The 16,169-nt window shown below is 41.6% G+C and overlaps 2 protein-coding genes across 16 annotated transcripts in view; both read right to left on the reverse strand.

Moving 5' to 3' along the window:
• si:dkeyp-44a8.4 (collagen alpha-1(XXIII) chain) overlaps positions 1-6,292 on the reverse strand; it is a 126,912-nt gene extending 120,620 nt beyond the window's left edge. For 5 of the 10 annotated variants that reach the window (XM_034883756.1, XM_034883752.1, XM_034883754.1 and 2 more), the window contains exons 1-2: positions 5,591-6,291; positions 5,065-5,134 (exon numbers count right to left, since the gene is read on the reverse strand). In XM_034883756.1, the coding sequence (XP_034739647.1) occupies positions 5,065-5,134; positions 5,591-5,908 (388 nt within the window). In that variant the 5' untranslated portion in view covers positions 5,909-6,291. Of the gene's footprint in view, positions 1-5,064; positions 5,135-5,590 lie in introns of all 10 variants that reach the window. The other 5 variants (XM_034883753.1, XM_034883751.1, XM_034883747.1 and 2 more) reach the window with 2 other exon arrangements.
• An 816-nt stretch (positions 6,293-7,108) lies between these two features.
• Positions 7,109-15,495, reverse strand: clk4a (CDC-like kinase 4a). Of its 6 annotated transcripts, none has more exons than XM_034883839.1 (14): positions 15,321-15,495; positions 13,187-13,347; positions 11,242-11,494; positions 10,502-10,604; positions 10,142-10,208; positions 9,925-10,041; positions 9,654-9,820; positions 9,482-9,576; positions 8,870-8,999; positions 8,696-8,778; positions 8,525-8,604; positions 8,311-8,401; positions 7,777-7,911; positions 7,109-7,725 (listed from the first exon to the last, which is right to left on the reverse strand). In XM_034883839.1, exons 2-14 carry the CDS (start codon positions 13,345-13,347, stop codon positions 7,666-7,668), a joined length of 1,542 nt encoding a protein of 513 aa, XP_034739730.1. In that variant the 5' UTR covers positions 15,321-15,495; the 3' UTR covers positions 7,109-7,665. The 6 variants fall into 6 exon arrangements, with proteins under 6 accessions (XP_034739730.1, XP_034739729.1, XP_034739728.1 ...); XM_034883838.1 differs by having other exon boundaries at positions 7,774-7,911; XM_034883837.1 differs by having other exon boundaries at positions 7,109-7,707; positions 7,747-7,911.
• Positions 15,496-16,169: the final 674 nt, after the last annotated feature.

The following is a 16,169-nucleotide window of genomic DNA, read 5'->3' on the forward strand; positions in this document are numbered from 1 at the left end:
TAGCCTCAAGCCACCAGCCTCAAGCAGAGATAAGGAGTGAGCTACAGAGGTCTGGAAAACTCACTTCTCTCTGCCTCCACATCCAGACATTTTGTAAATTTCCAAACTTGCAGTCTTTGCCCCCAACATAGCAGTGAATTCACTTGAGGCGATTTATCAGACTAGATAACTATAAGACTTTGATCACTAGACAATCCATCTTTAACAAGTCAGGCTTTTAAGCTAACTTTAATATTATCTCACTTAGAAGTTTTTTTCAATGTAGCCTTTGACTTCAATGATACAGACAACCACTGCCAACTATCCAAGAGGCAGCATTCCTCTCATCTTCTACAAATAAACTGAGCGCACTCGAGCCTTCCAAGATCCTCTTCCAAGACATCAAGAAGAGTTGCTCACTTTTATTCGACTCTTACAGAGGGAATAACAGACGCATCAACTCAAGGAATAAAGTAACCTGAGGACATGAGTTCGCACAGCTGTGCATCAGAGCGGCTGTCCGAATAACGGCGGTATCTAGTCTGTGATATAGTGCGAAAAACAAAGGAAGGCTGCAAGGAAAGCAGGATAAAGGGTATTTTCATTCAAAACAATGTCCATGATAAAGCTCTTGTCTCAAATAAAATACTCACAGACATTTTCTAGGCAGCATATTGCCTTAAAATACTAAATGCCAATTTATGATACACATCTCTGAATTTTACTAAGATGTATAGTATGACAGGTTCAATTAGTTGGGGAAACTCTATTCTGGAAATGAAAGAGTAGAGTGTGGGAGAAGCGGTTTATTTTCTTTCCTGGTGAAAATTCTGCAGCATAATGTAAAAAACCACCTGGGTTTTATGCCACAGGATACCCGCTTCATAACTGACTTCATACGCCGTGAATTTAAAGCAATGCAGTCAGTCAGTGGAAGCCACACAGTAAAATACTTGCCTGCAGACATCAAAACAAACACACATGCACAAAATACATGACTGCAAGCAAGACTGTCACAAGTGCGCGCACGCGCACACACACACACACACACACACACACACACACACACACACACACACACACACACACACACACACACACACACACACAATGTGCTGCATTCAGCTTATTAATACTTGAAAACACTGTCTACAGCCCAAAGCTATAGCGGAACAAATCTAAAACAAGACCACTTATGAAAACAAATTTCCTGCATTCATTATTTTAAAATGGTCATTAATGGATATTATATGGCCTATGTATTCTTCCTGTGGCGATAGATTGTATAGGTAGCTGCAAGCTTCCTGTCCCATTTATTATAGCTTTAAAAATTAAATGCAGCCCATGGGGGGTGTTGACCCCATTGTGGGTCTCCTTAAAGCCGGCTTTCCCCGTCTCCTCCTCCAGGTGGGGGAGCAGGAAGCTGGGTGGGGAGAGAGCGCTGCCTCCCCTCTGCCTCCTGAGTCAGAGCTTGATCCCCAGACAGGCGCGTTAACACCAGTAGACTGCTGATGGGCTTGACACAAGACATCATACTGAGTATAATAGTAACCCGTCACATATTTAGGAATTTGGAGTCGCAATAAATACAAATAGCTGTGTGCAGAAAGCACACAAGAAACTATGTTAAATACATTTGTCTGTATGTGTTAAATGTGTCAAGGAACCCCGCTGTGAGCATGCTCTCTCAGATATTTAAATACACACAAACACACATATATGGAGGGCCTGTGTTCCTGTTCAGTGCAGTCTTATCTGATGGAAATGGATCTGACCGCACAGCCAGGGGTCTGCCGTCTTGCCCTTACATACTCTTACACCAAAGACTTAGATGCTCTACGCTGACTGAAAAAGCTCAGTCCTGAACATGACATAAAATGGTTGCCCCACAACCACAAGGTTGGCGGATCAATCTCAGGTCACGTGTCAACGTGTCCCTCAGCAAGACACTGAACGCCAAGTTGTCCACTGCTCCTAATACTTAGGATATGTCAAATGCAGTAACAGAATGTCACCACATTGTACTGTGTATATGTGACAATTAAGAATAAAGTTTTATCTTTCAGATACAATCACAATCTTGAGGGCACGCAATGTTTTTAATCTTAAACATTTGATCACAAACTGTAGGGGACACAAGATATCAACACATTAGGTTTGATTAATCAACGGTTTGGAAATATACTGTAGATATCAGAAATATAGAGAACGTTTTCCCGTCTTCTAATTTGGACCAACAGTCCAAACTCCAAAAACAAATTATGTTGACATCCTCCCAAGTTTTACAATCCTTTTTTTTTTTTTTTTTAATTAATCCACATTATACCATTTAACTGTAAGCAATCCTTGAATTCCTTAAAATATGAAAATCTCCCAAAATTGTAATTTTACATGGTTGGTTGATGACTTTGTTGCTACAGCTCCCTCTTGCTGCATGGACTTCGGGGACTGAGTAACATTAATGGCTGTATCTGGCTGGCATTTCATTTTGGGCCCGTGCCCAAGTGTGCGCAGACTGTGCATCCCCTTGCTGCTGTCAGACCTGTTAAACTTCCTTTAAATGCAAATTGCAGATGACAATACACTCCCCCTACACAGGACACATACAGCCCCCACATGGTTCTAATTAGCCGAGGCACCATAAAAAGGTGTTGTGTTCATGTGTAAGTAATGAATGTGTGTTGTGTGCGAGCATACGTAGTGTGTGTCTGTTGAGGGAACAGGCGGGTGTTAATTGCAAACACCTGAAGCTTGTAAGCAGAGTTGGACTCTGTGCCTTATAGTGTGCGTAAGTCTTAACGACTGCTGGCCGTGTCGTATCTGTGGGCACAAAAGTGTCACAATGCTGCCCCCACTGAGGGGCTCTACGAGAAATAAATGTCTGTCAGCGTTAAGTACTATTCATAGGCAGTGGCTCTGCTACTCCGGTGGTGACTGAAACAGAGGGCCTTGCCTTTGAAATACTTTCATTTTTCATCAGGAGGAAGTCTTTCCGTCAGAAGTGTCAATGACACATTCAACATCATCATTCCCAGAGCTGCTGCGGAAATGCTGCCCCCTGTTGGGCCCTTGTCTACATGACCGCTGAAAGGTGAGCACCCTGATGCGGAGGGCATAGCTTTAATGGCACAAATGCCGCTCATGCTGTGTGGCAGTGTGTCTCTCTCTCACACACACACACACAGGCAGAAATACCTTGGCCTGTGATCCTGGTGGTGAGAGATTCAAGTTTCAGGTGGGAAGAGCTGGTGCTAAAGGGAGAAGAGGGTCTCTTCTTACACTGTCGTGTTGAGAGAGCTGCCTCTGTCGGCTCCTCAAAGGCCCAGGAACAGACACTCAGGCTCAGACACACAAACACACACACACACACACACACACGGGACCAGACTGTACACTCAGGGCACAGATGCAATGCACACATTTAGGCACAGCTCGGCTCAAACATTTTACATGACTCACATACTGCATGCAGTGCTTGGCACAAACACATGCACACTCCACATTGTAGCCAGCTCATGTGGCTTCTTGAGCACAAGGCACCCAGAACAACTCTACAAATCTTAAAATCCCTTTAAAAAAAAAAAAAACATTTAATGGAGAATGTAGTGTATCGACCAATCTGGGGAACGTTAAAAAAAGTACATGTACACAGGTGTTCGGTTGTGTCAAAGCCACAACAAACAAAACAGCCTTTTGTTTCACAAAACAGAAAGACACACATATTTAAAGACCAGAAACTGAGAAGAGAGAACTTTAAATAAAACTTCTGAATAGTTGTGGGGGGATTTCAGTGCCAAAACCACTTGATTGCACAGCACTTCAGCAAAATTGACAGGAAAATACAACTTATACAATAATATGATCCGATGGAAAAATTGCATTCAAAGCAAGGGCACTGTAGGCTTGACCTAATTAAGCAACGTTTTACAAGATACATATACCTCTCAATACAATTCTATTGAGTCATGCTTGGTAGAAGTGCATTCAAAATATAAAAGCTGAACGTCAGCAGATAACTACTGTTTCCATTTACAGTATCGGTGACTATGGCTGTGCTGAATCCAATGCAAACAACAAACACATCAGCTTTGGTAACCAGCCAGGCAGAGCCAGCGAGCTATCTTGGCACAGCAGACTTCAGACTGGAAAACAGAATAGGTTGAAAGCGGGCCAAAAATTCCACTTGTGAACACTTTCACCTGTTCTTGTTGTTGGAGGGCCATTCACACCCAGAGACAAAGAGAAAGAAAGAAGACCTAGGGAGAGAAATTCCCCAAATGTGCAGATAAGCATCTTAAAAAAAACTCAACCCCTGCTCTGACTTCTTTATACAAAATTTTAAAGACATGAGTGCAAGGAGTTCCTCTGTGATAATGGTAAGATTCCACTTGAGTTGCTTCTTTTTTTTTTTAACTGGAATGTCGTGAATCCCAGCATCAATAAAAAACACACATCCTGTTGTTCCAAGCCAGACGTTTTCTCAGAAAATAAAGCACAACTTTTATCTCCAGTTTGGGTCAAACAGCCCATCTTAACCATTAAACACACAGCTGATCAGTTGGTCACACCCACTCATGTTCAGGCTTTATCAATACATCTGGACACATCCCATCCAATATCAGAGCATCAGTTTTATCCAAAATAAAAAAAAGCCATCTTCCTTTAATTCACAGGCGTAACGGGGGACTCTGTGTGTAACATGATGTGCATCACACACTGTTCTGAACTATCACAAGCCCTGTAACGAACACCGCGCAAGCCGAACGTGGCCAATGTTGGCACTGGGCTGCTCCATCTTTTAAAGTGAGCATCGCCCGCTGACCCAAAGCTGCAGGACTCAGGCACTGCAGGACTGAGCGTGACACCCTCTGTCAGAGTACGGGCCCCACACTGGCTTAAGGGCCGTTATCGCCCACACAGAAAAGGACAACACATACACTCTTACACTGATGCTTATTGCAGCTCTCCTGAAATCTTTAAGTTCGGGAGAGCCGCAATGAGCATCAGACAGTCAGGTTTCCCAAGTAGTCAGTCATGCCTGGACTGTACCTGTAACTGTTAATGCTACACAGAGCAGAGACATACCTTGAGGACAGGAGCACTCTTGGCCAACATCCCTAGTTGTCCGAATTTTCGGCATCAGCACTTCCACTTTCTGCAAACACAGAACAAATTCCAGTGTGAGATAAAAGTCCCAGTCCTAAAGCTCAATATATTGTCATTGTGGAAATCATTAAGAAAAACATTTAGAGAGTGGAATAACATCATGATAATCTCAATGACAATACCAATGCCACCCTCCCATTACATAAAGCTCTAGAATTAAAGGAGCATCCTGAACTTCTTTCCCATTTGATAAATTATAGGATGGTCTGTCATCAGTGGTTATGACCCTATAAAGAGCTGTAACAGCAAACTAATTGGCCAGTTGCCCTGCATTCGGATGTTAGGGGGAATAATTAGGGTGAAATAGCAACCCAAAAAAGAGCCAAGTCTGTGCGTTTATCAACTTCACCACACATGTCACCTACTCTTACGCACACGCACATGAAGGCATCTGTCAGAGGTTCACAAACGCAATATATGTATGTATTAACGACAACAGACGTACCTCTTCCACGAGCTTCCCTATGGAGGTGCTCAGCTCTGGAATTAGGGTCCCATCCTCCTTTAGACAAGCCCTTTGCGGCGGCTGGAAGACGGACGCTTTGCCCATCTCCAGCTGCAGTCGGTTCTCCAGCTGGTAGGTCTTGAGGCTCATCAGAAGACACACGGTGATGGAGCTCAGGGACATCAGCAAACACAGAGCGATGGGAAAACCTGGAAGCCAACGCTGGACCGCGGACCTGGGCGCACACTGACACACCGGCTTACTTTCCCCGATACAGTCGCTGGCTGTATCCATGCTGGAATCCTGCTTCAAAGTCATCCTTATGTATGGAAAATATTTGGTTGTTGGTGTAGTTCTAAGACCAAATTCTAATCAGGCTCCGTGGACTAACTGAGCAGCGCACCTAAAACATTCACAACCCTCAACTCCAGTTGACTAGAGGCTCACGGTTCAAAGCGCTGTCTTAAATTAGTCTCGGGATAAGGGGCAGCAGCAGTGCAAACCGGGTTTACGCCAGACACAGAGGGGAGCGATCTGGATGCCAACAAGAGAAGAAGCGCCTTTAACTTGCAGGTCTTGGTTTCCTGTTGGAGAGTCGCCTATCCTACATGGATGTGCAAGTGCAACTAGCATTGGGTCCAATTGTTTGCCTTCCTAAAAGTTGGTTGCACGTTCAACTAGTTGAGATGCGCCCGCCCTGCTGACCACGTGGGAGGCTGCAGATAGACAGTTGTGTGACTGAGGGTTTGACTTGGCCGACTTCTGATCACAATATGGCATAGAGACCCTGCAGATAATATTTTTCAACATAATTTTCGAAGCCAGCTGTCCTCGGCTGAAATTTAAGTTGAACTCGAACAGCGACCGATGATGATTATGTGCCCTGGTAATGTGATAAACTGACATTTGATGAATAAGTATAGTTTATAAGACCTCCAAACACACAACCGGTTTATGTTGCCCATGACTGATTTGTGAACAAAAAAATAACACTTTAAACTAGTCGCCACATATTGTCAATGATTAACGCAATAGATGTAGACGTTCAACTTAAGTCACAAAAGTAGTAGGCTATCGGCTAGTTCACCAAACTAAATCTACACTGGTGTTCCCACATTCCATCGCGAAACTTGAGCAGTTTGAAAAATAACAATACATTAATTTTAGAATTTTTAAGCCTAATACAGTGTTTTCTTTGTTGTCGGTCGAACACACCATTTCTACTTCATGAAATTACTGGTTACTGGTCTGGGTACCTCAACTAGCAGAGCGCGTGCTCATATACAGAGGCTCAGTCCTCGACGCAGCGGCCATGGGTTCGATACCGACCTGGGGTCATTTGCTGTATGTCTTTCCCCTCTCTCGTGTCTAACTTTTCCTGTCACTTATAAAGCCCTCAATTGTCCCCAAAAATTAATCTTTAAAACAAACAAAATACAAGCTTTTTACTGCCATCCTCTGGAGTATTGCAGCTACTGCACCTGGATCACTGAACAGAATGCACACAAGACACACTTCTGTTGTCTATTCACGTTTATTGAGAAGGTACTTGATACTGCAAAAGTTGCGTAACCAGTCAGTGAAAAAAGAAATTACTTTGATTATGTATATATACACAAGAAATGCCTGCAATAGCTTTTTTATTCATCTTCAGTGCTGAATAAATTACTGGTGAGAATGATGGGAGGGTAAAGCAATTCTCAATTTGTAACATTACCCATCACCCACTTCATAATGCAGAGAAAGAACATGACACAAATCGGACTACTCATTAATAAAAAACAACTCTACCAGTATATACTTAGGAGTGACAAATTAAATTACAATGGCAAATAAATAGAAATCAATTGGGGGATTCGTTACATCAAAACATGCCAGAGGTGAGAACAACTTGATGAGTGAGACTAAGAACCACACCGGCTTAGGACAGCACACAGCAAGGTAGGGCAGTGGACTGATACAGTCAGTTAAGGTACACCTCTCCTGGAGAGTCAGGAAGTAGAGGCTGCCACTGCACACCATGAGAAACGTCATAGTGACAGTAAGGTCCTGTCCAAGGTTACAGGGTCAGGAGTTCAGTGTCTTTTGCTGCTGTTGCTGCTGCTGCTGCTGCTGCTTCTGCTGCTGCTGCTGCTTCTGCTGCCGCCTCTGCTGCCGCCTCTGCTGCTTTTGCTTTTACTGGTGCTCTTGCAGAAGCAGGAGAAGAAGGGATGATGGAGGGCCTGCTCCAGACTGAGGCGCTTAGCTGGGTCATACTCCATCATCTTCTCTATCAGGTCAAACAGCTGGTGGTGGTCTTCGCCCTTAGACAGCATGTAATTCTGATAGGAAAGAGGCAATTGTAAAATATGCCACTATTAATCTAATGCTCTTCACTAAGTGTAGTTCTACATTACATGTGTGAACTACATGAAGCATGTACAAGGTGGACAAAACAAAAAAGCCCTTCAGAGAATGTAAGTTTGGAGTAAAGACTTATGTTGGTGTGATTTCTTTACGATGCAATGTGGTTGCATGAAGCAAATGAGGAATCCTGTACTTATTGTGAAGGTGTGGGCTATGTTGTAACAGAAGAAAACACGTGGCTCTTGGAGGTATTGATGGTTAATGTGCTTGCTAAGATGTAAAGATCAGAGTTTTGGAGTTGTTGGAAAGTGTATTTAAAAAAAAAAAAAAAAGCATTACAGATGCATTACTATTATGCGTTATATTGCTCTTACCTTTAAGGGTTTGCAATGTTTCTTGACATATCTCCCGGAAGAGCTTTGCACATCCCAGTCAAGCTTGCAACGGTGAACATACCTTCGTTTCCTGTACAACATACAACAAATACATTTATCAAAAAATTTAAAATGATTTAACACCAACTCTATCCGAGTGTGTTCTGGTGACCTAATAAATGGTGTTAAACAAGCCAGTTTGTGGTCCACATACTTGGTTTTCTGCAGGAGGTTTGCAGGGATGGGACCCAGGACTCTCTCCATCATTGCAAGGTGCTCTTTACTGTCATGAGTCTAAAGGAGAACAAAAACAACACATCTTGCCAAATGCCATGATAAAAGTCACAGTATTAATAATTTAATCATGCTCTCTACTGCCACTTACCTGGAAGAGAGTAGATCCAAGGTAGAACTCAATGAGTATGCAGCCTATACTCCAGACATCACAGGAATGGCCCCAGCCCAGATCTAAAAAAAGAGACAATGTAAATAAATTAACAAGTCATCACTAAAGGATTTGCCTAAAGCTTCCGAGCAGTGCTTTAAAACAGCCACGTACCTAAAATGACTTCAGGAGCACGGTAGTGACGCGTCGACACCACAGAGGTGTGGTGCTCATGTTCATATGTGGCGTTACCAAAGTCCACAATTTTCACATCTGGGTTCTTCAATGTTCGTTCATCCCGCTTCTAAAAGACAAGGAATCACTCACTCACAAAGTTGCCAAAAAACTAAACGTTTTGAATTTTGGCCAATACGTATACTTAAATTTTGTGTATACATTTTTATAGATTGTTCCATTTGTACGTGGCAGTCAGATTTCCTAGTTCGGAACTCTGACAACCTACAAGTGCCCCGACCTCAAAATCCCAAATGGATGCCCCGTGCCTCACAGTTTAGTAACAAACAGTTATTAGAATTTCTGTCTTATTTTGTCTCACTAAATCATCCATCGTCCAATTTTTGTTGACATGTTACGCTGTTTGTATACACAAAAAAACAACAACAGCGTAATGCATTGTTATCAACTGGCAAACAATGGATAACCGGAATAGAGCCAACACAATAAAAAACCAACTTGTATGTATTGCATCAAACTCTGGTGAGAGGTCATTCCCAGCTGGGGCATCCGAATTCCGAGGTACATGGAATGCACCATTAGGGTACCTACCATTTCAGGGTTGTACTCCATATCAAAGTCTGAACTAACGAAGAGAATATTCTCAGGCTTCAGATCTGTGTGAGTCAGCTTGTTGTTGTGCAGAACTGAAAAACAAGACCACATATTTTTTAATCAAAATGTTTTTTACACAACTATTTGTGCATGCATGTCAATTACTCACATCTCACAGCCCGGATGATCTGGTACGCCATGTGCCTGATGTGTTCTATGGGGAAAGGCTGGAAATTGTTTTCCTTGAGGAAATCATAGGTGCTGAGGCCAAGCAGCTCAAAGGCAATACAAATGTGGCCATGGTAGTCAAACCAGTCCAGTATGTGTACACATGCGCTAAAAAGGAGCAGAGATATAACAAATGCAGATTAAGTCTGTGTGGCAAATTCTAAAAATATTTGTACATTTTTGTGATATGAAGTTATCATGGATCGACTTACTATTTCTTATCAGAGTCAAGGGACTTCAACTGTTCAAGCACCTCTACCTCAGACATGGCTGCCTCACGGTAGCGGCCTATGTTTTTAATTATCTTCAGAGCCACTCGAGCTCCATCACTGGAAGCACACGATTTAAATTACTTTTAACATGCAATGTTGGAGAAAGAAAATGCAAGAAAAGATTAAAAACATTTAGCTGTAAGGAATATTTTCTTACTTAGAATGATCAATGCATTCAACGACCTTCCCAAAGGCACCCTCTCCTAGAGTACACACAATCTCATCTACAGAAAATAGAGAGAAGAAGTTAGAAACACAGCACTGACAAAGTAAAACACTGCCCTTTGGCTGGTGCACTGCCTGATGTTTCATTGCTCGGTTTAGCTCCACTACTATAAACACTTCTGAACACTGGACTATGACTCAAAGCTTAACATGTTACACTGACAAGCAGTATTTTACCAATAAAATGAAGTCTATTGGCCATAAATCAATGTTTGGAAATAAAAACCAGACAAGTGAGTGAGAGAGACAAAGTGTGAACAATAGGAAAAAAAAAAAGGTATATATTCTATACATCTCGCTCTCAGCATGTCTCCACTGTGATAGATGAGGTGACCCTCTTCATCATCCTCAACACTCCTGGATCTTTTCCTGCTCCTGCGCTGTTGGCTCCTCCTCTGTACCGGAACCGCCGCAATCCGCCATCACATCAATAACCCATCAGTCAGCCAGCACCAGGCCACCACAATGCGACATCGTCATTCATTCAACCAGGCCAAGGGGGGGAGGTGTAGGGGTGGATAGATTCGGCCCGTTCAGTAACACCGCCAGGCGAATGGACGGAGCAGCAAATTCAAATTCAGCCCCGTCAGAGAAATTGGGCGCCAGCCACCACATAGTGTGCGTTACAGAAGAAAAACATGGCAACAAGATTTTCAGATGAGATACTTTCTCAGAGTAGTACAGAAAAAACTGAACTTGATTAATTACAGTCTATCTACTTGTAGTTCTTTGTAACTCTTCCGAAACAACTTGATTCTTTACTATCACGTTCCTCAACTACCCACTAAGATTTCAGCACAAATACTGGGGCCACTTTTCTCTAACAAATCAATAAACACTCAAACCCTTACTTCCTGAGCCCCTACTTGTCATTACTGGAAATCATGCTTAATAGTGAAGAGTTGGTAACAGAGATACAAAGAGACAAAGAGATAGGTGTTAAGCATTGGCTAATCACCAGTGCTGACCCATTCGATATGGTGGCAAAGACAAGAGAGGGGGGGTATAGAGAGGAGAAGGGGGTTCCCGTACCGAGGAGGACCTGTGGCGAGAGTGGCTACGTCTGTGTCTTCTGTCTCTGTGCCTGCTTCGCCTGCGGCTGCTTCGCCTGCTGCGCCCACTCCGACCACTGCGCCCGGATGACTTGCTGTAGTGGTGCCAGTCACGGTCTCTGTCCTTGCAGGTGCCCTCACGGCTGTCCTCCTCACAGGCCATGACCATGTCCTTGGTGGTTCGTTCCCGAGAGTCCAGCCTCTGGTTCAAGCTGCGGGTTTCCAAGAAGTGCCTGCAGTCAAACAAAAACAAAAAAAACACAAATCAAAAACAAGCGCTATTGTATGTTGGGTCAACAGCAGCCCAGTTCTTCGTCTGATAACTCTCTCAAATGAAGACTGCAAATGATGGCACTAATGGTCCGCCTGTTGCCTGACACTCTACCCCGAGCCTTTTATGTAACATTTGTAATTAGCAACATACTGATTTACAGCCACTAAACATCCTGTTCAATGAGAAGCCGTTTCAGAAAGTATTTTATTAGCAGTTTATCACTTTTCAAATAGTACTTTTGGGGGTATGCAAATTTCGACCTGTAATGTCACATTCGGGCAATTTTAACATTTATACAGCTATCACACTGACAACTCAAAGCTTGCCTTCCATAAAATGTGGGCACCCTGACAGAGAGCCATTTTGGCAGAGTTAATGTGTGAGGCATTGAAAGTTGCTCAAAGCTTTTTGGCACAACCAGTGCGTAATATGATCTGTGATTTCACATCTGCAGATCTCAATACACCAGAAGTGAACACCTACGTGGTGCCACTTCTGCCAATATGAAATGCATAAAACTAAAGAATATTAGGAAGAATCTTTTTCTTACTTTCATAAATATTCATATAACCTTCCAACAGTTCCTTATACATGTTTTGCTGTTAAACATCCATGTTTGTTCATTAAGGTTTAGTTTGCGTAAAATCTTTCCAATCCCTTCTGGCTCACCCACCCAGCAGGCCATGTTAGCTCCTAAGCATCTGAAACAGACCAAGAAACCCCTAGGGCCCTAGTACCCTGGTGGTGTCAGTTGTCTTCCAGGAGGAAGTCTGCCTCTCTACAGAATTAAAATTAGAGTAGATCTGGAAACATCTAATGTAACCCTATAGGCCACCTTACATGTCCACAAAAAGCCAGAATTGCACAACATATTAACATTGTACATAACTTTAACAGATGACACTGAAATTGCAAAATGATTTGTCATTTAGGGACAAAGGATTAATTTTAAAAAGTACATCTGACATGTAATGACAAAGAAAACACTGCAAATAGTACCAACTATGTACAATTATGCTCTACATTGTACATGCACTCTTTGATATATGGAGCACATGAATTAACAAATTTGAAGCCATATTAGTCTAACTGGAAGTTCATCTCAACACATGGCAGCACAAGCCGCTCAAATTCTGAAAGCTAGTAATAATATAAATTGACTTATATTAATAATAATGGAACCATGCTCAATAATGGTTCACAGGACTTACTATCTAAACTGACCTGCAATTTAAACATTGTAATTGCTCCCATGTTCAGATAGGTATTAGTTTTTACATCATCTGCATCCAATCAGAGTGTCCACATATGGGCCAATTCAGCTTACGCAGAGTTCCATCTCTAACTTTCTAAGGAAACAAGTGGAAGATATCTTAATATTTACTCAAAATTGGCCAACGTTTCCTATATGTTATGTGATAGTTGAACAGCTTTCCTACAAAAAGGTCATTAAAATACATTTATTTCATACAACACAGGTGAAATTGAGAGCATATCCAACACTTAATCTAACGCTGTAGTTCTACTTTAGACAATCTAGTTGATTCATTGTTTACTTCAGGTAAAACGTTGCCTTAACAAAACAAAAAACCAATTAGGTCATAGAATTTCAGTTGGTGCTTTACACAACCAATACTGATAAGATATTTACCCCTCATAGGTCTTGTGTTGATGATAAGTTCTTCTGGACTTATTTTCTCTTTCGCTGCTGTGAGAATCATGTTTCTTTCGTTTACGACACTCCATTCTCTCTTCCCAGCTGTACTCATCGAGCCAGACACCTGGCGAGCGCATTCGCTTTGAGTGGCGCATCTGAAAGACACAAAACATGTCAAAAAAGGAAATCCGCTGAATCCTAAAAGACATTAAATTCTTAATTCTTGACTTTAAATTTCTCACACATGTGCGGCTTAATGTGCGCTACAAAAAAGCCTCAGGGAGCATTAAGGTCAGTCTACAAAAAATTCCAGCCATTTACATTTTTTTTTTTAAATAACATTTGAGATCTTCTACGCCGTAGCTTAAATTGCCAGCGAATTTTCATTGTATCAACAATGGGTCAAGCTTATTATAAGTTGTAAAAAGCATGTCCATATCTCAATTACATTTAAAGTTATTGACCAATGAAATTAGAAAGGGACGTGGCTCTGGACATGAACACAAATCAGCAACTCCAAGGCCAATCTTCACAAAACTCACAGGGTATGTTCAGATAAGTGCCCCAGATCTACCCAGACTGTTTTATATACACACGCCACTAGGGGCGCTACAAGAAGATAGGTGAGTGGCTTTAGACACATTTCACAATAAAACACACATTCATTGTCCAATCATCACAAAACTCTCAAAATATGTCCTCATAAGTACTTGAACCACGCCCTGAAAGTTACAGTAAAATTGAACACCAGGGGACGCTATAAATGCAAACAAGCTGCAGGTGATACAGCGCAAATAAGGCTTTAAATTGCTAAATGTGTGTACAATCAACGCAAAATTCCAGGAAACCTCACACATAAACTGCAAATCTCACTCAAATTGACCACTAGGGGGGCGCTTTTTTGCTAGATTTGAGTATGCAACCGCAAGACAAATCAGTTGTATGCATTCAAACAAAGTGCACTGTTTGGGAAGTCGCTACTGAGAAAAAAAGGTTTGAACCTGCGAATCGCCGCTTGCGTCTATATTTTTTGTGATCTTTTTTTTCTTCCCATATTTAAGAAATAAACGGTGACAAACAATACTGTGAGACGACGAACAAAAAAATTGAAAAACGAAATAATTAAAAAGGGAGGTAAAACGGGGGGAGAAAGACATAACACGCAGAAACAGACACGCACATGACCCAACATTATCTATTGTGTAACCCTCATGTAACCCTAATCCATGTAGCTCCATTTATTTTTTACAAATCATAAATCAATCTATTTAGCATATAAAATCGACAGTGGAAACGATCGTGGTTTGCAGCCATTTTATACAGTCCAAGGTTGCAGCTTTCAAACCCAATCAAAACCATACAAACAATTGCGTAATTTTCGTTGACAATAAAAATGCGCAATGCAATACATGTAGGAGTTTACGTTAACGTTACAGAAAACTAACGCTATATGAAACGTTATCTTACTTAATCTAAACGTTAACGTTAGTTGATCAAATGCACGAGAGCGCGAAATGCAAGGAAGTTGTAACTCAACGTTAAAAGAACGTTGTGTCGACGTTTCCACGACATGATGCATCCAAACGCATTTTTCAACCATTGTTTCATAGACAGATTGTAATTTGCTATGGTAAATAACTATGGTAACTAACGTGACGTGCGTTAGGTCTATGATTGTTTATAACCAGTCAACTAGCTGGAGGTAAATGAAGCAGAGAAAGTCGTCGATGTTGATCTCGATTCGAGGCCCTTCAATCGCTGAGCACGCTAGCCAACATTAACGCTACGTTAGCCACCCAATATATCATTAACGTTAGCGTTACTTCAGTCCGCCTAACTTACTACATTAACATGAATACATTAGAGTGTGACTACAAACTTCAACATATTGACTGCCGAAGTAATAGAAAGTTTCGCCCTAATTTGACGACATTCCGTTCCCGAGGAATTGATTGTCGTACCTAGCTTCAGCTAATTAGACGGATAAGCATCTGCCATGTTGGCGAGACGTCGAATTTCGGAAAAGCTAACGTTAGCTAGCTAGCTAACACTGGGGAAATACTCTAACGCTAAACAGTATGTAACAGAATTAAGTGGCAATTGGCTATGTTCCGTGAGTGTAACTTACCTGTTTTCTACAATAATAGGATTCAAATGGGATTTTTTTTATGTTCACTAAAAAATATGAACAAAGAAACTGCAAAATGCCTCTGACTGGTCGTCTTCAAAGATGGCGAGCTTCCCCTCGCGTAAGATCTAGAAGCAGATGACGCAACGCACAATAACAACGCCCACTCATCTCACACATGGGATTATGTTCCTGAGTTCATCCTTTCAGGTGCAATCACGCACTAGTTCAAAATCAGAACTACATAAAGGATTTGGCCCCATACTTTGATCTTTTAAAGCAAGTAAGTTTTGTTGGCCTTACTAAACCTAACAAGCTTCCTGACAGAATAGGATGAAGGCTAAATTCTCCCATATGCAATCTGAGTTGTATTACTCTCAATGTAGGCTACATGCACAGAAATACCAATGACAGCTAAAAACAGAAAAAAACACAAAGCTGAACCAAGTACTCATTAGACTATTGTCAACCCAGTCTCCTACTAAAATTGTAACAGTCTTACAAAATAGCATGGCGTGAAAAATGTAAGATGTGGTCTACAAATCAAACTTGTCGAAAGTAAGACAGTAGCGCCATGGTACAGAGTGCAAAGGGTTGTGAAAAATAGAAGCTCCTCAATCTTGGGTTTTTATGTTACTGACCAAAAAATAATGAAACGTTTTGTTTAAAAATAAACAAATCCTAAAGGTATCTATTGGTTGGCATCAGAATGTTCCCAATTAGAAGAATATTAGGCTACTTTTACTAATCCCTACATTATTTGTGTGACAAAATCTCACCTGTAAAAATACATACTTTCCATTCCCTATTCTCTTCTCGTTAAATAAAATCTATATTAGGTTACTCATT

The sequence above is a fragment of the Etheostoma cragini genome, chromosome 10, assembly GCF_013103735.1.
Source record: "Etheostoma cragini isolate CJK2018 chromosome 10, CSU_Ecrag_1.0, whole genome shotgun sequence".
NCBI classification, from domain to species: domain Eukaryota; kingdom Metazoa; phylum Chordata; class Actinopteri; order Perciformes; family Percidae; genus Etheostoma; species Etheostoma cragini.

Bases quoted from the DNA above. Each gene is read 5' to 3' on its own strand.
- clk4a (XM_034883836.1), bottom strand. From the start codon at position 13,347: ATGCGCCACTCAAAGCGAATGCGCTCGCCAGGTGTCTGGCTCGATGAG. The intron at 11,495-13,186 runs GTAAATATCTTA...GTTTGACTGCAG, and splicing joins CAACACAAGACCTATGAGGG to GCACTTCTTGGAAACCCGCA. The intron at 9,821-9,924 runs GTAAGTCGATCC...GCTCCTTTTTAG, and splicing joins CTTGACTCTGATAAGAAATA to CGCATGTGTACACATACTGG.